Below are 23,290 nucleotides of genomic sequence, written 5' to 3' on the forward strand. Positions count from 1 at the left end.
GACATTAACGGACGCCAGAGAGCCCGCCCCCATGGAGAATTTACAAGAATGGCAGACAAAAAGGTACAACTTTATAAAGTGTTTAATTTGGTTTCAAAGGGGGCACAAAAAGTACAGGAACATTGCTAGAATGCAGCCCACGAGCTGCAGAGGGGTAAACGTTTAGCATTAAAGCTAAATTTCTGATGACCGGTTCCCTTTAAGCCTCCTAGCATGCACTGAGATTTTCAAACCAATGCAGCCAAAGTAACAGCGCCTGACGCTTGCTGAGCACCGCACTGGCTGACACTCGCTGAGCACCGCAGGGCTTGACACTTGCTGAGCACCGCACCGCCTGCAAACAGTGGAATGCGCTGCAGCCAACAAACCAAAGAACTCCAGACTAAACAGTAATAAAAAATAGTCCTAACAAGTGCCTCACAGTAATTAGTGATACATTTACTGCCACCATAAAAATAATTTAATTATACAAATCTATAAATATCTACATTTCTTTTTAGCAATGCATCAGCAAAGTAGTCATACAATTACCAGATAACACATTCTATATAGTGTTACTAAACAACACCCACCATATCAAAACCAATAATACTACTATACATTGCACAATAATGCCGCCACACCATGAGCAAATATTATCACCAGAGTATGAATACAGCTACCATCCAGTTAATAAGCAGAGCCCACTGCACCAAGACCAGTGGGTTCACATCACAAATCCCCCCCAAAAAATCTGCAGTGTGTGAACTTGGCCTAATGTAGCGATGTCCTCCTTCATGCCCTTCACCCCACACAATATACATTTTCACATCTGTCTCCCCGATATCATGGTAACGATTATGACCCTCTTTACAGCCTTAGGAGTTATAGTAAAACTCTGAATAGTACAGGGTACAGTGATGTCACAGTACAGGGGTAAGCAAAACCCTGAGTGCACAGCCCAGTTATATATCAATAACAAATCAACTGGTTGCAGTGTCCTGCATGAAAAACTGAATCATACAAGGGGAGAAGAAAGCTCATGCATAATGGACGCGCAATCCAGAGAATGAAGCAATATGACCGTGGTCCTTGATCATTAACAATATATATTTAGAAATCCAAAAACACACAATAAATGATTAAAATCAATTAAAAAACATGTAACATCAATTACACGTTTCCCATAGATGACAATAAAAAGGTATGACTATGTGCAAATATGCAAAGAGATACAAGAAGGTGTAACTATTGTCACATAATAATGCAGTAGAAAGACCTCTATAAATGTATGCAATTGATATAATGTATGTTTGTCAACATATAAATGAGTCACAATATCAGTGAGATCCGTATTGCTGAAAAGGAGTCCTGCTGCCCACAAGGATGTGAGGTTCAAGTGATGGGGAGCTGTCTAATAATCAGAGCCACAACCCTGCAATATGTTCTAGGGTCAGTGAATCAGCTAAACATACACTGCAAAATGCCCCAATGCAAAAACCTGACACTGACCCTAGAACATATTGCAGGGTTGTGGCTCTGATTATTAGACAGCTCCCCATCACTTGAACCTCACATCCTTGTGGGCAGCAGGACTCCTTTTCAGCAATACGGATCTCACTGATATTGTGACTCATTTATATGTTGACAAACATGCATTATATGTATTATTTTAATTGCATACATTTATAGAGGTCTTTCTACTGCATTATTATGTGACAATAGTTACACCTTCTTATGTCTCTTTGCATATTTGCACATAGTTATACCCTTTTATTGTCATCTATGGGAAATGTGTAATTGATGTTACATGTTTTTTAATTGATTTTAATCATTTATTGTGTGTTTTTGGATTGCTAATTATATATTGTTAATGATCAAGGACCACGGTCATATCACTTCATTCTCTGGATTGCGTGTCCATTATGCATGAGCTTACAGTACAGGGATAACACGCAGTGATGTCACAGTACAGGGATAATACACACAGTGATGTCACAGTACAAGGATATATACACAGCGATGTCACAGTACAGGGGTAACATGCAGTGATGTCACAGTACAGGGGTAACATGCAGTGATGTCACAGTACAAAGATAACATGCAGTGCCGTCACAGTACAGGGGTAACATGCAGTGCTGTCACAGTACAGAGATAACATGCAGTGCTGTCACAGTACAGGGGTAACATGCAGTGATGTCACAGTACAGGGGTAACATGCAGTGATGTCACAGTACAGGGATAACATGCAGTGATGTCACAGTACAAGGGTAATATGCAGTGCTGTCACAGTACAGTGGTAACATGCAGTGCTTTCACAGTACAGGGGTAACATGCAGTGCTGTCACAGTACAGGGGTAACATGCAGTGGTTTCACAGTACATGGGAAAATGCAGTGCTGTCACAGTACAGGGGTAACATGCAGTGATGTCACAGTACGGAGGTAGTGAACACAGGCATGTGACAGCACAGGGCAGTTTCTGTAGTGTTACAGGCAGACATTTGTACATTATAATGCTCACCTGCTCCTGTGCTTTGAGAGATGTTAGTGGCTCTCCTCTCTGCTGCACTTCCTGTGGGTCTGGCCGTGTTCAGATCCTGTCCTGTGCTTTTCTTTCTGGTTCTTCTGCTCCCTGCTTCTCTCTGTGTGCTCTGCTCTCTGTTTGCTGTGCTGATTCTGCTCCTTCTGCCTTGTTGCTCTGCTCTGTTTTCTCTGCTCTCTGCTCATTATGCTCTCTGCTCCTGCTCTGTGTTTTTCATCTTTATATCTCCTGCACTGTCCTGAACAAACTCCGCCCCCTCTCCTGATTGACTGTTCTCCTCCTGGCATCTCTCACAGAGGCCGCGGGGTGTCTGCATATCGATGTTGTCGCAGCCTGCAGCTATTTGGACAGTGCCGGCCCCCAGCGGCTGCAATCAGCTGCTTGGTGACTTCCCTGGGGCAGCCCGCTGGTGCTGGGAAGTATGAAAGTGAGCGCGCGCACACACAGACGGCAGCCGGGGACGGGCCCTCTTCACGTCAGGGGCCCCATAGCAGTGGCGTGGTCTGCCTCTATTGACGGTGCACCACTGCTAGTGTCATAGTGAGGGAGGGGAGAGGCGAAGAACCGCCCACCCCACATGGTGAGGAAGGTCAGCAGCATGTGGACATCACATGACATGAAGATGGCTACGCCTGTACGGAGGCTGCTGACCATTGTGCTGTTGTGCAGATCAAGAGCTGTGTGGGCTGTGGTTGCAAAGTGGAGGGGTTTGACTTCTGCACCGGGGAATGTGGGGTCTCCGTAGAGCCTGAACGGTGCTGTGTGTTTAAAGAGGCAGTCAGTGGTGTCTCAGAGCAGGACGCTTGTGCAGCAGGAAGTGAAATATCTGCTGTAGCAGGTACAGTAATGCAAGATCTGGCTGACATCAATGCGCCGACCATAAGGGTGTGCACTGCTGCTCTCTGGTAATTGCCAATACAGATACACACACACACGGCTAATTTACTGACGTCTTCTGCGCCGACCACTGCATGCTTCTGCTCTCTATCGGCCCCCCAAAAAAAAAAGTTTGTCAGGGAACATTTCAAAAGTAGTATAGATTTTTTGGGTGGCTCAGTGGTTAGCACTGCAGTCTTTTTTTTTTTAAATTCTTTATTTATTTAGAAACCGTCATAACAAACAAATACAGGTCCGTGGACCTAAACGGCCCGTCTGCAAAAATCACAGTCTGCTCCGAATAGAGAGTACATTGAAACCATTCTTATGCACAACTAGGTAAAGTGTAGCAGACGTACATCCCATCCCGAACATCTAACTATGCAAGGTTCCCGTAAGGTTTTTCTTTATTATTTATTTAAGTGACAATGCACATTGTGCCTAGGGATATTAAGATACTCAAGTTTGAAAGAAGAAAAGAAAAAGAAGATAAGATAGAAAAAGAAAAAAAAATATAGAAGAGTCATAAGAGGATGAGCAGGGAAGAGATGGAACGGGAGAAGGTGAGGTAGAAGGGTATGGGGAAAAGGGGGGGAAGAGGGAGAGTCGGCGGACATTCATACTCGCCGCATATCAGCACACTTACAGAATTGCGGATTCGTTGGTTCCCGTGCCGTCTCCCACCAGCTCTCTATAGTCCCCTGTTTGTTGGAAGTCCATCCACCCCCGCCAGGTGGCCCAGAATTTCACATATGAGTCATGCAATGAGGAGGTCAGATCCTCCATATGCATTAGGTCATTGACCTTAGTGATCCACTGTGCCACCGTAGGGGGGGTCCGAGATCTCCATCTCTCCGGGATACATAGTCTTGCTGCCATTATGAGGAACTTCCTCAGGGATGCTTTGTATGTTTTTAATGGGGTCTCGCAGTGATGCAACAGGAAGATGGCTGGACCCATTTCTTCAGTGGTTCCTGTAACCAACCGGATGATGTCAGACACCCCTTTCCAGAATGGCTGGATCGCCTCGCACTCCCAAAACACGTGGAAGAGAGTGCCCTCCCCCCCACCACACCTCCAGCAAGTAGGGTCCACTCCTGGAAAAATGGCATGAATTCCAGATGGCACCCTGTACCATCTGGACAGCAATTTGTAACTGGCTTCCTGGAATCTAGAGCTAATGGATGAGCTGTGTGCAAGCGAGCAGATACGTTCCCACTGGTCAGAGGAGAGGCTCACGCCGAGGTCCCTCTCCCACTTCGCTACAAATGACGGAGGAGGTTGGTCTGAAGGCGAGGATAACAAAGAATATACCGCCGATAACGAGTGTCGAGTCGGGCCTGTTCCCCCGCAGATAATTTCAAATCGTGTCTTGGGCTGTTGGAAATAGGCCCCATTTGGAATTTTACTGAGAAAATGTGCCAGCTGTAAACATCTCCAGTGTCCCAACGGGGCTGGGGTTTGTCTAGCCTCCAGATTGGCAATCGAGGCCCAACCCTCTCAGTCTCCAAAGTCTTCTACTCGATCCATCCCATTGTGTATCCACAGCTGAAATATGGGGTCCGTTCTTCCTGGCTCAAAAGAGGGATGGCTCAAGATAGGCGTCATGCGGGAGTGAAGGGGGATCAATTCTGCACGCACCAAACCCGTATTGCAATACGTCACCGTAGGACCAATAGTTGGATGTACCTTCAGCCCCGCAGGAGCCTCCGGGAGCACCCAAGGCAATTTATTTAAAGGTATTTGAGAAAAAGACTGTTCAATTTGAACCCACACCTTCTGTGTACCGTTCCTACACCAATCAATTATCCTGGTGAGATGGCCCGCTAAATGGTAACGTTTCATATCCGGTAGCCCGATCCCGCCTTTGCGTTTGGTTCTAAATAGGGTGGTTCTCTTTAAGCGTACTGGTTTGTCCGCCCATATAAAAGATGACTGAATTGACTCGAGTGTTCGGAAGAATGCAGCAGGAATTTTAATTGGGAGAGCTTGGAAAATGTATAAGAGCCTGGGCAGTATATTCATCTTAAAGATTTGATTTCTACCAAACCATGAGAACAGGGATTTTCCCCACCGGTCACAGTCTTTCCTAACGGATGCTAGCAAGGGTAGAAAATTATGGACATAGAGGAGGCTCAAGTCACTGGTAAGACGTATTCCCAGATAATTAAGAGACTGAACTGCCCACCGAAAACTAAAGGATGATTTCAACTCCTCCACTTCCCTGGGAGACAGATTGATGTTAAGAACCTCTGACTTTGAGAAGTTAATTTTGAAGTTTGCTAATTGAGAAAATATCTGAAACTCTTTCATCAAGTTAGGGAGAGACACTTTGGGAGCCGAGACAAAAAACAGGAGATCGTCCGCATATGCTGCGACTTTATGCACGGCCTGGCACACCACCACACCCGCAATATCGCTATTAGCTCGTACATGTCTAAGGAAGGGTTCCAACGTTAGGATGAATATTAGAGGGGATAGCGGGCATCCCTGACGCGTGCCGTTTGAAATGGTGAAAGGGTCCGAAAGGATCCCATTCACATGCACCATCGCTGATGGCACAGTGTAAAGAGACAATATCCATCCCAACATACCGTCACCCAACCCCAGACTTCTGAGCGTAACCTCCATAAATGTCCAATCTACTCTATCGAATGCCTTTTCGGCATCTGTCGACAATAGCAAGGACGGAATTCCTCCTGTTTTTGCTGCATGTATTAAATTAATGGCCTTAATTGTGTTGTCTCATGCCTCGCGACCTGCCATAAACCCCGCCTGGTCTGGATGGATAATTCGTGGAAGCAGAGGTGCCAGTCTGGTCGCCAGTATTTTAGCAAAAAGTTTTGTGTCTACATTTAATAATGATATTGGGCGATAGCTAGCGCACTGCGTTGGATCTTTCCCTGCTTTAGGTATGACTGTGATATGTGCTCTCAAAGAATCAACGTTAGGGTTTGAGTCCCTCTGGGCCCTGGAGTTAAAGGTACGCAGAAGGTGCGGTGTTAGTAGTTCTTTAAGTTTTTTGTAATACACCAGGGGCAGGCCATCAGGTCCTGGAGGTTTTCCTGTTTTGGAAGATGCAATAGCATCCCATAGTTCTTGGTTCGTAATTGGTAGTTCCAATGCTGCAATCTCCGAATCTTCCAAGTGCGGCATTTTAGCTTCTTTAATATAATATACTATTTTACGTTTAAGGGTAAGTGATGACTTTGAAGGGCCATTTGTTTCTAGATTATATAGGGATGCGTAAAATTTTTTAAAGGTTTCCGCAATTTCCAGGGATGAGTGTAGCATAGTACCCTGCGATTGTGTGGGGGAAATTTTAGAAATAAATGTTGACGCTTGTTGTTGTCTAAGCGCTCTCGCCAGTGTTTTGCTGCATTTATTCCCAAATTCATAAAAATGCCGACGAGATCTGACAAGGATCCCCTTAGCCTTATTATTGAGCAGTTTCCGCAAGTTGTCGCGGGCTCTAAAGAGGGCGCTTCCCACCTCTACCGAGGGCATCTGTTTGTGACGGGTCTCCAGGTCTTTCAACTGCGTTAAGAGCGTAGATATCTCAAGCTCCTGCTCCCTTTTTCGTCTTGCCCCCTGCTGAATCAATACACCCCTAATGACACATTTGTGAGCCTCCCACACTGAAGTTGCTGAGATGTCGCCCGAGGTATTCCTCATGAAGTATTCTGTCAGGGTATTTTGTACTAGTTGTAGGATCTCCGGGTCCTCCAGCAGGGAGGTATTCAACCTCCACTGCCACTGATGTGGCAATGAGGATTGTAACAACACCTTTACCGTACAAAGTGCGTGATCGGAAAAGGTAATGTTTTCTATTTGAGACTGAGAGATCCTTGTGAGATCCCCATGCTTTACAAAAAAGTAATCGATTCTAGAATATGTTCCGTGTGCCGTCGAAAAAAATGAATAGTCTTTATCGGCTGGATGTAATAGCCTCCATGTATCCACCAATTGGTGTTCGTGTATTATGCGTCTTAGTTTACGAAGGGCCGCTAGAGGATGTGCCGAAGTGCCCGAAGAGGTGTCCTGGACTGGGTTCAGTGCGATGTTAAAATCTCCCCCTAAAATGAGAGTGCCCTCCATAAAATCCTCTATCGTTTCCAGGAAGTCAGTCAGTGCTGTAATTTGTCCAGTATTTGGAAGATATAGTGAGGCTAGAGTGTATATGTGCGAGGCGATCCTACCCTTTACCAGCAGCAACCGTCCTGAGTCATCGCTGCGAGAATCCAAGAACTCCCAGGGAACGGAGCGAGATATAAGGATACTTGTTCCTCGGGACTTCGGGTCGGGGGAGAAGCTGTGGTAAACTTCAGGGAACCACCGAGATGACAACTTGAACATCTTGTGTTTGCAAAGGTGTGTTTCCTGCAAAAAAGCAATTTGAACATGAGACCTTTTCAGCATATTTGTCAAAATGGATCTCTTACCAGGACTATGTAGTCCTTTCACATTTATTGTCCCGCATTTCACCTCAGTGTCTCCCGCCCTATGCATGGCGAACAGTGAGTAATAGAATGTCCCCCCACTAGTGAAACACGGGGTGGGATCAGAGAGGGGGGGGGGTTGTTGGTGGGTACGGAATAGAAGAGCTCAGAAGAGAGAAGAATGTAAGTAGAACGTGAGATGAATAAGAAGGGTGAAGTAAAAGGTATAAGATTAGACCGAAGAAGAAGCAGAGATGAGAAGAAAAGTATGAAAAGAATAAACCAGTTCAAGTAGCTGGTTTATTGACCAGATTGTATAGATTTTTACAGTCTCAACACCCGTTTGAGACTTGGCGCTCTCTAAACGGGAGAGCGTCCCTTGGGGTACGTAGAAAACCAGGGGTCAGAGCTCCCCAAACCCCCAGATATACATGCAAAAAATATACAGTTAACTAGATCCAACACCTCACCCCTCAACTGTGAGGCATCGGGGTGAGGGGCACTTATCTTAGAGTACGTTAACCAGAGGAATAGAACATCAGGAATGAAAACTTATAGAACGTGTATCGCATACTGCAATAACGCATTAAATCCGTCGGCCGTAGGGCAGGTGTATCTGATTCGTATTAGAACACCCGCAGGATATCCCCTACCGACCGCGAGTTCCGAGGAGACATACAAGTCCCTCCCACCTTTCCCTCCACTCCTTTAGGGAGAGTAAGATCATAATAGACATAAAAATGTCACTCCTCCGAGTGTGACCATCAGTCCGAAGACCCTTGCGCAAGCTCCTCCGCAGATGTGAGCCCCCGTGGGCTCCCCCGTGATCTCTGGGTCATGCGATTGCCCCCTTTCTTTCTCTGAGGCAGGCCGGGCAGTCTGTCTAATTGTAGCCAATTGGGGACCTCTACTGCATCCGTGCCCAGAAAACTATAAAGTCCCTCCAACTCCTCCGGACGTTTCAGGAAGAATTGATCTCCACCATATCTGACAATGAGATGAAAAGGATGGCCCCATCTATACGTAGCTCCCTTCTCTTTGATCTTCTGCAGCACTGGCATAAGCTGACGTCTCATGTAGAGGGTCCGGGAGGAGACATCCGGAAAGAGCTTTATTTCTGACCCCTCGTAAGAGACAGTCCCATAGGCCCATGCATTTCTCAGAATGTCCTCCTTGTCAGTGTAGTAGTGTAATCTGCATAAGACATCACGTGGAAAGGCAGCATCTATGGGTCCCTGGCGAAACACCCGGTGAACTCTGTCAATTACATATAGAGTGTCTGTTGTGCCTCCTGAGACCTTGTTGATAATTGCACTCACTGTCTTGGAGAGGGCTGCTGTTGGAATATTTTCTGGTATGCCTTTCAGGCGGACATTATTGCGCCTTCCTCTGTTCTCCTGATCATCTAAGAGAATGGTAATATTTTGCACTTGCATTTTGGATTTAGAGAGATCTTGCTCTAATGCAGTAACCCTTTCAAACAGGGTAGACACATCTTTTTCCACTACAGCAGTGCGAGTGTTAATCATATCAATGTCTCCTCTAACTATAGATAATGCCCTTTCATGTGCAGCCTCCATCCTTGCTACTAGAGAGTCTAGATCATTCCTGGTAGGGAGAGCTGATAATAGCTGTAAAATGCGGTCTGTCTCTGCTGAGGCCATGATGGGATTAATGCCCCGCAGGGCCTGCTCCCCTGCCTGTCTCCCACATGCATCTGGGGTCTGTTTCCTCTGTGCTCCCTCCAAAGGTAAGTGGTCTTCTAGGGGGAGCATATTACTGGGACCTCCAGAAAGGATTTCCCCTGCATCCGGGCGCCCATTCACCGCACCAGAGAGACACATCATGTTTTCCTGCACCTGTGGAGACCGGGGTTCCCCGCCGCCATCTTCCTGCATCGCCTCCTGACTTGTCAGGGCTGGAGTGCATGTTCTGGGTCACGGGTCCCGCTGCAGCAGCGCCCGCTCCCTGTTGCCCCATATCTGCCGCTGGTGTCGCTGCCTTCCCCGCTGCCTTGTCAGGTCCTGCGCGTGTGGCTTCTGGTGAGGACCGCGCGGCCGCCGTCGCCATTGCTGTAGCAGGCCTGGAAGTTGGGGAAGGCCTCCCGCCTCTGAATAAGCGATCCACCGCTGCACTGCCACTCTGGGATGCTGGGGGATCCCTCTTCATAGCCGCTGTCCTCCTCCGGTTCATTTAGCCTCTGATGAGAAGGGTCCAGTAGGTTAATTTAATCTGGGTCTGAGGAGCTCAAAGGAGATGCGTCCTCACACCACCATAGCTAAGCCACGCCCCCTAGCACTGCAGTCTTACAGCGCTGGGGTCCTGGGTTCAAATCCCACCAAGGACAACATCTGCAAGGAGTTTGTATGTTCTTCCCTTGTTTGAATGGGTTTCCTCCGGTTTCCTCCCACAATCAAAAAACATACTGATAGGTACTTTAGATTGTGAGCCCCAATGAGGACAGAGTTGCCAATGTATGTAAAGCTCTGTGGAATTAATAGCGCTGTATAAGTAAATAAATATTAATAATCATAATAATGATAACTTATTGTAAATATAAGATTTTAATTCATTCAAATTTACCTGCCCATGAAATGCCAAAAGTTTTATTTGTTGATAGTTTTTAATTTTATGATATAAAAGAGGGATAACTGTTATGATAGTAATGGAGTGACTGGTAGTCCGGACTCCTAAAGGGGGCTTTACACGCTACGATATCGCTAATGCGAACTCGGGGTCACGGAATTGGTGACGCACATCCGGCCGCATTAGCGATGCCGTTGCGTGTGACACCGATGAGCGATTTTGCATCGTTGCAAAAACGTGCAAAATCGCTGATCGGTGACATGGGGGTCCATTCTCAAAAATCGTTACTGCAGCAGTAACGAGGTTGTTCCTCGTTCCTGCAGCAGCACACATCGCTCCGTGTGACGCCGCAGGAACGAGGAAGCTCTCCTTACCTGCCTCCCGGCCGCTATGCGAAGGGAAGGAGGTGGGCGGGATGTTACGTCCCGCTCATCTCCGCCCCTCCGCTGCTATTGGGCGGCCGCTCAGTGACGTCGCTGTGACGCTGCACGGACCGCCCCCTTATAAAGGAGGCGGTTCGCCGGTCACAGCGACGTCACCGGGCAGGTAAGTATGTGTGACGGGTCTGGGCGATGTTGTGCGGCACGGGCAGCGATTTGCCCGTGTCGCGCAACAGATGGGGGCGGGTACCCACACTAGCAATATCGGGACCGCTATCGCAGTGTGTAAAGCCCGCTTAAGCTGGCCTTCAGGCTAAGGGAGCCCCTAACTGTACGCCTGATGGTGGCAAGGTCTGGACTCTTATCATAACCTTAAATCCTGAGAAGCCCTGATCTTATACCCCTCAATCCTACCCAGGGAGGGGCCAGGACTGGAGTGATAAATCCCCACACAAATAGACAGACTGGGAACTAAACTCACACTCCCGGAGGTAAAGACAATATGTGCAAAGGGGAAATAAAAAAGAGGAAGGAAATACAAAACGACAAGGGTGTCTCCACAACACAACTCAAAAGCATACAACAGTGCCCCAGCAGCTGAATCACCATGCACCAAGACCGATGACGCTTTTGGTATATTCGTCATGGAAGAGCAGGATCCACCATCTTTTAAAGGGCGGAGGTGGCTCTGATAGGTCTTCAGCAACTTGTGACTCCAGTAGCAATTCAGGGGCTAGCAGGAATTAACTCTTTTCAAACTAATCGTCAGCAGGTGCTTCACAGGAATTAATACAATGTGGAATTAAACATTTCATTATTCCAACTAAAATGATGCTTTAGCTTCATGTTTTTCATGTTTGCAAGGGGAGAAAATGGACACCACAATTTGTTAATGTCTTCTCATAGAGGCAGTATTTCATATATGGTAGGATTCTACTGTTTGAACACATGGTATGATAAACAATGGAAGGTGCGCCACATAACTTCTCGCGTTAAATTTGTCTGGAATAGATTGTAAATTTCATGTTGCATTTGGAGCCCTAGAGGTGCCAAACATCAAAAATCCCCCACAACTGACCTAATTTCAAAAAATGCAACTCTCAGTGAATTCATCTACAATGTGTAGTGACCATTTTGAACCCACTGGTACTTCATATTTTTTATAACAATGGGATGTGACTACTATAAATTAAATGTTCCCACTAAATTGTTCTTTAATCCCAAATATTTAACAAGTGGTATTATGAGGGAAATTACACTCCACAATTTACCATAATTCTCATGAATGTGGCAATGCCCTATAGATGGTCGAAATCAATTGTTCTAGCTTTTGGAATGGCCCAGAAGGTGGTATTTGACTTTCTGAGAGTAATTTTTATTTCAGTTGAATATGAATAAAATATCAGGTTTGTGGAGCACATGAGATGCCAAAAAAAAGTCAAACTACCACAGATGACCCCATTTTGGAAACTACAACCATCAAGAATTTTTTCTATTGTTATTTCAGTAAGTAACAGTTCACCTCTTTACCTGGCACACCCAGAGGTCATTGATCGACGTTTGGCATGAGAGCCATTAGCACCCCACCATCACATTGCCAGAGTGCCGATTGAGTGAGGGAGGGAACACCCTCCCTCTCAAAACCTCTACATGCTAAGGTCACATATTACAACATATGAAGGATTAAGTGACTGGGCATTGCTTGCAGCCATTGCAACAAGTTGTCAGCTATACTATACAGCTGACCCCTGATGCTGGTGGTGTTGCCTCCACTTGCGAGTACGCTTTATCACCATTCACCACGATGTACACACACTGCAGTTTGCAAGATTTTTTTGCCCATTGTACCATAAATGTACTGTGGAGAACCGTATATTAACCTGAGGCCTTGAATATTTATAGAAATTGGCTTCAAATATGCATATTTTTAACTGTAGCTGTCAGATTTGTTCATTAATGCTTTATATATTTATTTTTATATATATATATATAATATATATATTTCTACTCTGCAGGAAATTCAGCAGCGCCATGAATTGGCAAACTCAATTTCTTCTTACCTTATTAAACCTGTGCAGCGAATAACAAAATATCAGCTACTGTTAAAGGTAAGTTTGTTTCTTCGCATATTGCCTTCACATTACTACATGTATTTCTACAAATATATTTTTTACTATTGTGTAATAAAAAAATTCTTTTGTTTAAATCATTTTCTTGTGTTACATGTGTACGTACCAAAATGTTGACAATGACAATTTCATATCACGATCTGCATTAAAAAAAGAAGTAATTTTACAATTTTCGCAGTTGCCATTGGGGATATTTTAGAATTCCTGTTTTTTCAAGAAGAGTTTTCAAGCATGCTCATTTTCATCAGAGGTACAATTACAGTGACAGGATTACACCCCTTTACACAGCAGATAACACAATAAATAATGTCACAACTTCCACTCTCTTTACAATGACCTTTTAACGTGCCTATTAGATTTTTCAATACAAAAGATAAGGACTCAGACAGTCTGTTGCTGCTCATGTAAAAAAATAAATAATAATTAACACATTATGCACAAGAAAAAAGCCACTTATTTATTATATTCATTTAAAGTGTAACTGTTGTTTTAATTTTTATTTAATAAATCAACAGTGCACAGGAAAATAAGCAACTTTGTAATATATCTTATCAGACAAATTTGCTTTTCTCTGCCAGAAATTGATCAGTTATTATCAGAATTCTTAATTCTGTGGTAAACTGTGTTTAGTGAAGAATTTTCCATTATTGAGATAGGAGATGGCAGTTATTACTGATGAGATTCTATGATAAAAAGAAGGGAGGAGCTAAATGCAGAGTCCCACCCCCTTCTATCTACATAGAATCTCATCAGTAACAACTGCCATCTCCTATCTCAATAATGGAAAATTCAGAGGAAAACACATTTGTCTCATAAGATATATTAAAAAGTTGCTCATTTTCATGTGTACTACTGACTTATTAAATAAAAATTAAAACAACAGTTATGATTTAAATCATTTTATGGTAATCTTCAGTTACAACTAGGCTATTGTGTTTTGGTACGTACACAAATGTGTGTGTATGCTTTCAGTGTATTGTAGGATATTGTTCTTCTCCACTACATGTTTTCCATGTTGGGGTCGGGTCTCCTAGCATTCACAAGGGTTGCTTCATTCATACCTCCATCGGGCATTCGAGTTTGGTCCCATGGAAGTATTGCCACTGATTGTGTCACACAATGTCACTCAAGCATCAAAGGATCTATTGCAGACAATACTGGAATGGTGCCGGCTCAGGAAGTGAGTAAAAGGTTTTTATTTTACAGAGGCAAATGCAGAATTTAAGAAGGCTTTGTCTAGAAATGTAATACTAATAGTGCCTGCGATAATGAGCATTAGTAGGCTCCTTCCCTCAATCTTCAAATCCAGCAGTCTATGAGAAATCCAAATGCTGTGCGCATACTGCTTTTTTTTCCCTACAGGTTTTGCTGCCGAATTTCTGCATTAAAAAGAAACAGCATGTCACTTCTTTTCTGCGTTTTTCTGTGTTTTTCCCTGTGTTCAATGTTAAAAAAAACGCAGGGACAAAACCGCTGGCAAAAATGCAGTAAATCCGCAGCAAAAATGCACCAAATGATAGTAAAAACGCATGTGTTTTTAGTGAGTTTTTTTGCAGGTAAGTGCAGAAGGTGCGTTTTTCGCTGGAGAAACAAATCTGCTGTGTGCGCACATGGCCTTAATATTGAAAGTGCTGAAGTAATAGGGCTGCTCACAGTAGTAGTCCACCACATCTTTTAGAATGCTGAACTGGAGATAGCCTGTACTACCGTTTACTGTCAGGCTACGTCCAGGACACAACAGAGGAGATTCCTAGTTCACATTCTCATGGCATTTGACCTATTAACATTTTTATCCCCTTTATGACTGGTTTATTTTCCATTTTCCTTTTTCCTTCCCTTCTTCCAAGAGCCTTAACTTATTTTATTTTTGCATCCTTTCAACCAAATGGGTTTTTGTGGGACAAGTTGTACTTTTAAACTATACCATTTATTTTATCATGTGATGCATTGGAGAGTGGGAAAAACAATCCTATTGTGTTGAAGTAGCAAAAGAGTTCAATTTCACAATTGTTTTGGAGCTTTTTTATTTACTATGTTCTCTATTTGGTAAACTGACCTGACAATGATTCTCCAGTACAATTACGCAGATACCAAACATGCATAGTTTTTTTTAATTTACTTATTGAAAAAAATGTAAAAATTTGGAAAGAAAAAAATGTAAAAAAAAATATGTGCTTTACAGTGAAAATCTCGGTCTCCTATTAACACCAGCTAAACACTGGTTTTCACAGGAGAGCTGTCACACCAAGCGTAGAAGATGCCTGGCTATCACAGCAATCCTTCAGCGCCTTGCACTCCTGTCATTGGTGCACCGACGGGGGCATGGAATAATGCTTCCCCCGTGTCGACGCATGTTGAATGCCTCTGTCAGAGACTAACAGAGGCTTTTCAAATGTTAACAGCCACTGTCGAAGTAGACGATGGCAGAATAATTAAGTTGTCATCTGCTGGGAAAGATACAGGTTCGGTGTTTGAGGGACATGTATGTACTGTATATGTGCATCTTATATTGTGAAGACAGTTTTTCCAGCTTGGAACAGTCTCCCATTATCAATATTTTACTTAAGGTAAGAAATTCTAAATAAATTGCCTTTAACTACATAAAACTTGGAGTAGTTGGCCCCTTGACAACTGAGTAATCAATCCACTTAGACACCAAATGGTTAGTCCCACATGGTAAATAGATTTTAATTAATACATTTTTTAATAATAATGTCCTCAATTGAATGTGTTAAAAAATATTCCTGTACTGAGATATTATTATAAATGTCTCTTTGTTATGTACTGTGTTATTACTGTGTCTGACAATGCAGTAACATGATCTGAGTATACCACTGCTCCTGGGCAACAGAGGAAACAGTGGCGAACATACAGACAGAACAGCATGGAAGCACAGCTGGTTCTTTCTGTGACGTAAAACATATTTAGAAACAGATGTTTAACGTAACATAAAGAATAAGCTGTAATTCCATGCTGTCTTGCCTGTGTTCTCTTTTTGTGTCCTCCCCTGGCCAAGAGCTGTAATATGTTCAAACCATATTTCTGCAAAGTCATACACATCCATTACATAATACATAGCTAGGGCACATTTATAAGATGATCTCGGCACAGTAATATTTTTTTTTTAACATCTAATTTTAGAACATATTTTTATACCAAGATCTATTGATTAAAATGTACTTTATTCATGGGACAACCTTTTTAAGGCTGGTCTAGTACTAGAAAAGGACATTTGCTTTCTGGACAGTTAGGAAAAAAAAATCTAAATATCTCTCTGTCTGTCTCGACTGAACAGAAAGAGTGAATCTACAACCTCAGTGATAATTCATCATTTGCTAGCAGAGTACAGGAAGTTGGATGACTCTTGTGGTACACAGTTCTGCCAAAGCAGAATGCCTTCATGCCTACTGTTTTCCTATCATGTCAGTGGTGTGAGAAACAAAAGAGCAAAGTACTTTACGCTTTTTGTGAGTTTCAGCGTGTCAAAAATTAACCAATTTTTTGCCTATAGATGCACAGATTACTTTTTCCCTAAATCATTCTGCTTGTTTCTGCCTCATCTATGTGATATCCTCCTAACTACCTCTTAAGGCCCAGTCACACATAACGACTTACCATCGATCCCGACAACGATATGACCTGATAAGGATCGCTGGTAAGTCGCTGGCAGGTCGCTGGTGAGATGTCAAACAGTTAGCCCTTACCAATGACGCAGTAACGATACAGGTCGCAGCAGCGACCTGTATAACGATCTCCGCAGTCATTGGGACCCTGTCACACAGTGTCAAACCCAGCGATGCGTCCTGCCCAGCAGGACATCGCCTTTGAAGAAAATGGCCTGGACCATTCTGCAAGAACTAGAGATCTCACAGCAGGGGCCTGATCGCTGGTAAGTGTCACACATAACGAGATCGCTAACGGGATCGCTACTGCGTCACAGAAACCGTGACTCAGCTGCGATCTCGCTAGCGATCTCGTTATGTGTGACGGTACCTTAAGACTTTTTCCTCACTTTCTTTCACACTTAAGCATTCTGTTATTTTTTTTAATGCTTTACAGTCTATCAATTAAAATAAGTTTGAAAAAACAAACAAACTAGAAAATGTACATAAACTACACTAGCATCAACTAGCACATACACTCAGTATAGGTAATATATAATTCTTTATTAATTTCCTCAAATTCAGGAGCTTCTGACTTGTTGTGAAGAAGGAAAAGGAGAAATAAAGGATGGTTTAGAGGTCATGCTTAGTGTTCCAAAGAGAGCAAATGATGCCATGCACCTCAGCATGCTAGAAGGTAAGATTGTTCAAAACTTACAGAAATATGCCACATTTTCATGGCACGTAAAAGGTTTGTCTCACGATGGCAATATGTTTTGCACAGTATCTTTGTGACTATTAATATACAGTACAAGCCCAACATAAAGTTTCTTTCTTGTACTTTTTTCATCTTTCTGCCCCTAAATGCTTCCAACTTCACAGAGCTGAGTGGGCTGTCATATTCTTACCTGCTAAAATTACATTTCCCAGCAGCCTTTGCATACCTTCCTGTCTGCTGTTGCTATGAAACTCTTGGCAATTCAGCTGCGGTCCGATCCTGAATATCAGTTTATAAAAATCTCTAACAGAGGATCATATAGGTCTATATGATATAGGTCTGTCTCTTTCAAAACCTGATACTTCTCTGCTTAGAGCTATGCATATTATAAATTATAGTAAATTCTTACCACACAGCACATTCATGTCTGGTATCACCTTCCTGAGCGGTATGATGACTGGACATTCCCATCTTGTTTGTACTTGCACATAATTGTTTGTACAGATGAACAAGGCACTTTCAGGTATCTGGAAATTGTACCCATGGATGAACGAGATTTGTGCAAGTCAACAATTCTCTTCTTGAGATATTGGCTGATTTCTTTTGACCTTCCCATGACACTACACAAAGAAGCAGTGTGTTTCAGGTATGCATTAAAGTACATCAACACTTGTGTGTCTAAGTAATGCAGATGTTGCCAATAAACCTATCAGAAGCTTCTACAGACATGAATCATCATATGGGCAGTCCCATATTGTTTAAAGGCATAGTACTCTCTGTATGTAAACTTTTGACTTTACAGAAAGTAATAAAAATGCCTTAAAATATTCTCTTTCATTAGTCTGGCATTTGACAAATATAAGTAATTTTAGTAATCTTAATTCACCTAAAACTGGAAAGGTATATTCTGATTTCATGACAGATAGTGAGAAAAATATGCGTATGTGTCTTTTTAGATAGTGTATGTAAACTTCTGGGGGGAAAGTGGGGGGTGCGTCTTATGGTCTGAATATAGGGCTACAGGGAATGAGGGTGCTGCGGTGGAGCGGGTCATCGGCGGCATGCGCAGGCTGCAGCAGCGCCTCCTATGACCATGTGGGCCCGCTCATTACATATTCACGCATCGTCCCGCCCATCATCTCTCAGCGCTGAAGCCGGTGCTGAGTCTGACAGGTGGGCGGGAGGATGGGCGGGGACGCGCGCATAATTAACAGCCGGCCGTGATCACCCCTGGCATTTACAGCCTGGAGTGATCATGTGCGGCTGTATTCACTGCTCCCCGTGCATCATTATCAGCGCGGGGTTCAGTGAATCAATGTACTCACTGTTCCCCTGCAGCACCGCGATGTCCTCCTGTCCGCCGGGCCGCGGCAGTGTGGAGCCGGCCACGATCCCTGCAGCACGCAATCTCCTCCTGTCTGCCGGGCCGCGGCTGTGTGGAAACTAGCGGTGCTCACAGCGATGACGTCATTGCTGTGCGCACGTGTACACACAGCCGCGCCGGCACAGACAGGAGGAGATTGCGTGCTGCAGGGATCGTGGCCGGCTCTACACAGCCGCGGACTGGCAGGCAGGAGGAGGAGCGACGCTGCGTGGAGTGAGGAAAGGTGAGTGTAAACGGTTTTTTTTTTGTGCTACAAGATGCAGGACATAGCAGTATGATGGGGGTATAGAGCAGGATGATGGGGGTATATGAGCAGGATGGATGTGGGGTATATGAGCAGGATGGATGGAGGTATATGAGCAGGATGATGGGGTATATGAGCAGGATGATGGGGGTATATGAGCAGGATGATGGGGGTATATGAGCAGGATGATGGGTTTATAGAGCAGGATGATGGGGGTATAGAGCAGGATGATGGGGGTATATGAGCAGGATGATGGGGTATATGAGCAGGACGATGGAGGTATATGAGCAGGATGATGGGGGTATATGAGCAGGATGATGGGGGTATATGAGCAGGATGATGGGGGTATATGAGCAGGATGATGGGGGTATATGAGCAGGATGATGGGGGTATGGGTATATGAGCAGGATGATGGGGGTATATGAGCAGGATGATGGGGGTATATGAGCAGGATGATGGGGGTATATGAGCAGGATGATGGGGGTATATGAGCAGGATGATGGGGGTATATGAGCAGGATGATGGGGGTATGGGTATATGAGCAGGATGATGGAGGTATTTGAGCAGGATGATTGGGTAGATGAGCAGGATGATGGGGTATATGAGCAGGATGATGGGGGTATATGAGCAGGATGATGGGGGTATATGAGCAGGATGATGGGGGTATGGGTATATGAGCAGGATGATGGCGTATATAGCAGGATGATGACGTACTGTATATAGCAGGATGGGAGCACATACCAGGATGGCAGTATATAGCAAGATGGGGCTATACCAGGATGAGGGACATATATATATATATATATATATATATATACACAAGGCAGGAGAATCATTACCATGATGGGGTACCTTAGTAGAGAATTTGGGGACATTACCCCCATAGTAGTGTCAGCAGCAGATCTTCGCCCCATAACAGTGTGTCATGACCACATTTTTTGCTTAAAATTTTTTTCCTCCTCTAAAACCAGGGTGCCTTCTTATGGTCCGGTGCATCTTATAGTCCGAAAAATACGGTAACTCTTTCCTTTTAGAGCTTGACAGTGTCTCCAAACAGTTTCTCATCCTACCACATATGGGGTATCAGCGTGCTCACGATAAATATCACAAAACATTTTGGAATCAATTTACTCCTGGTACCCTTGTGAGAATGAAAAAAATGATGTTAAGGCAACATTTTTTGTAATAAATTTTTTTTTTTTTCATTTTCATGGCTCAACATCATAAAATCCTGTGAAGCACCTGGGGATTCATAGTGCTCACCGCACATCTTGATAAATTCCTTTGAGGGTCTAGTTTACAAAACGGAGTCACTTGTTGGCGGTTTCCACTGTTTGGGTATATCAGGGGCTTTTCAAACACAACATGGAGTCTGGAAACGATTCCAGGAAATTTTGCATTCAAAAAGTCAAATAGGGTTCCTTCCCTTCCTAGCCGTGTTCCCAAACACTGGTTTTCTACCACATATGGTGTATCCGCGTACTCAGGAGAAATTGCGCTATATGTACAGTGCAGTTTCTCTTGTTAATCTTTTAACCCCTTCACCCCCGGCCACTAAAACACCCTAATGACCAGGCCATTTTTTGCAATTCTGACCAGTGTCACTTTGACAGGTTATAACTCTGGAACGCTTCAACGGATCCTGGCGATTCTGAGATTGTTTTTTCGTGACATATTGTGCTTCATGTCAGTGGTAAATTTAGGCCGATATTTTTTGCGTTTATTTGTGAAAATTTAGGAAATTTGGCGAAAATTTTGAAAATTTCGCAATTTTCAAACTTTGAAAATTTATGCCCATAAATCTGTGAGATAGGTCACACAAAATAGTTACTAAATAACATTTCCCACTTGTGTACTTTACATCAGCGCAATTTTCGAAACAAATTTTTTTTCCGTTAGGAAGTTAGAAGGGGTCAAAGGTCATCAGCAAATTCTCATTTTTCCAACAAAATTTACAAAATAATTTTTTTAGGGACCACATTACATTTGAGGTGACTTTGAGAGGCCTAGGTGACAGAAAATACCCAAAAGTGACCCCATTCTAAAAACTACACCCCTCACACTGCTCAAAACCACATCCAATAAGTTTATTAACCCTTTAGGTGCTTCACAGGAACCAAAGCAATGTGGAAGGAAAAAATGAAAATTTTACTTTTTAACACAAAAATGTTACTTTAGCCATAAAATTTTCATTTTTACAAGGGAGAAAAGAGAAAGTACACAATACAATTTATTGTGCATGTTCTCCTGAGTACGCTGATACCCCATATGTGGTAAAAATCAATTGTTTGGGCGCACGGCAGAGCTCGGAAGGGAAGGAGCGCCATTTGAATTTTTGAACGCAAAATTAGCTGCACTCATTAGCAGACGCCATGTCGGGTTTGAAGACCCCCTGAGGTGCCTAACCAATGGAGCTCCCCCACAAGTGACCCCATTTTGGAAACTAGAGCCCTCAAATAATTTTTCTAGATGTTTGGTGAGCACTTTGAACCCCTGGGGGCTTCACATAAGTTTATAGCGTTGAGCCGTGAAAAGAAAAAAAATTTTTTTTACCACAAAACGGTTGCTTCAACTAGGTAGCTTTTTTTTTCACAAGGGTAACAGGAAAAAATGCACCATAAAATGTATTGTGCATTTTCTCCTGAGTACGCAGATACCTCATATGTGGTGGAAATCAAATGTTTGGACACACAGCAGTGCTCGGAAGGCAAGGAGCGCCATTTGAATTTTTGAGTGCAAAATTAGCTGCACCTGTTAGCGGACGCCATGTCGGGTTTGAAGACCCCCTGAGGTGCCTAAACAATGGAGCTCCCCCACAAGTGACCCCATTTTGGAAACTAGAGCCCTCAAATAATTGTTCTAGATGTTTGATGAGCACTTTGAACACTTGGGGGCTTCACAGAAGTTTATAGCGTTGAGCCGTGAAAAGAAAAAAAATTTTTTTTACCACAAAACGGTTGCTTCAACTAGGTAGCTTTTTTTTTCACAAGGCTATCAGGAAAAAATGCACCATAAAATGTATTGTGCATTTTCTCCTGAGTACGCAGATACCTCATATGTGGTGGAAAGTAATTGTTTGGGCGCATGGCGGGGCTCAGAAGAGAAGGAGCGCCATTTGACAGCAAAATTGGTTGGAATCATTAGCGGACGCCATGTCACGTTTGGAGACCCCCTATGGTGCCTAAACAGTGGAGCTCCCCCACAAGTGACACCATTTTGGAAACTAGAGCCCTCAAATAATTTTTCTAGATGTTTGATGTGCACTTTGAACACCTGGGGGCTTCACAGAAGTTTATAGCGTTGAGCCGTGAAAAGAAAAATTTTTTTTTTTACCACAAAACAGTTGCTTCAACTAGGTAGCTTTTTTTTTCACAAGGGTAACAGGAAAAAATGCACCATAAAATGTATTGTGCATTTTCTCCTGAGTACGCAGATACCTCATATGTGGTGGAAAGTAATTGTTTGGGCGCATGGCGGGGCTCAGAAGAGAAGGAGCGCCATTTGACAGCAAAATTGGTTGGAATCATTAGCGGACGCCATGTCACGTTTGGAGACCCCCTATGGTGCCTAAACAGTGGAGCTCCCCCACAAGTGACACCATTTTGGAAACTAGAGCCCTCAAATAATTTTTCTAGATGTTTGATGTGCACTTTGAACACCTGGGGGCTTCACAGAAGTTTATAGCGTTGAGCCGTGAAAAGAAAATTTTTTTTTTTTACCACAAAACGGTTGCTTCAACTAGGTAGCTTTTTTTTTCACAAGGGTAACAGGAAAAAATGCACCATAAAATGTATTGTGCAATTTCTCCTGAGTACGCAGATACCTCATATGTGGTGGAAAGTAATTGTTTGAGCGCATGGCGGGGCTCAGAAGAGAAGGAGCGCCATTTGACTTTTCAAACGCACAGACGCAGTGCACTGATCGGCCGCTGAAGGACGCACGGTCGGATGCGATAAAAAAAAGCGTCGGGGATACGTAAAAAAAAAAAAAGTCACGCCAAAAATTGACCATGGATGCAGATCCGTTATGTGCATCCCTGATCAGCGCTCGGCGGGACGCACGGACGGATGCGATACAAAAAGCGTCGCAAATATGGAAAAAAGTCACGCCAAAAATTGACCATGGATGCCGATCCGTTATGTGCATCCCTGATCAGCGCTTGGCGGGACGCACGGATGGATGTGATACAAAAAGCGTCGGGGATACGGAAAAAAAAAAGTCACGCCAAAAATTGAGCAGGGATGCCGATCCGTTATCTGCATCCCTGTTCAGCGCTTGGCGGGACGCACGGACGGATGCGATACAAAAAGCGTCGGGGATACGGAAAAAAAAAAAAAGTCACGCCAAAAATTGAGCAGGGATGCCGATCCGTTATCTGCATCCCTGATCAGCGCTTGGCGGGACGCACGG

The 23,290-nt window shown here is 43.8% G+C and overlaps 1 protein-coding gene across 14 annotated transcripts in view; it reads left to right on the forward strand.

The window, feature by feature from the left end:
• Positions 1-23,290, forward strand: part of TRIO (trio Rho guanine nucleotide exchange factor) — a 3,493,742-nt gene that overhangs the window by 1,174,312 nt on the left and 2,296,140 nt on the right. For all 14 annotated transcript variants that reach the window (XR_012724343.1, XR_012724344.1, XR_012724345.1 and 11 more), the window contains exons 31-32: positions 12,819-12,911; positions 17,120-17,231. Coding sequence is in view for 11 of the 14 variants with exons in the window: in XM_075314973.1 (XP_075171088.1) it covers positions 12,819-12,911; positions 17,120-17,231 (205 nt within the window). In the remaining 3 variants the exon portion in view is untranslated. The remainder of the gene's footprint in view (positions 1-12,818; positions 12,912-17,119; positions 17,232-23,290) is intronic.

Source organism: Anomaloglossus baeobatrachus, chromosome 6, assembly GCF_048569485.1.
Source record: "Anomaloglossus baeobatrachus isolate aAnoBae1 chromosome 6, aAnoBae1.hap1, whole genome shotgun sequence".
NCBI lineage: Eukaryota > Metazoa > Chordata > Amphibia > Anura > Aromobatidae > Anomaloglossus > Anomaloglossus baeobatrachus.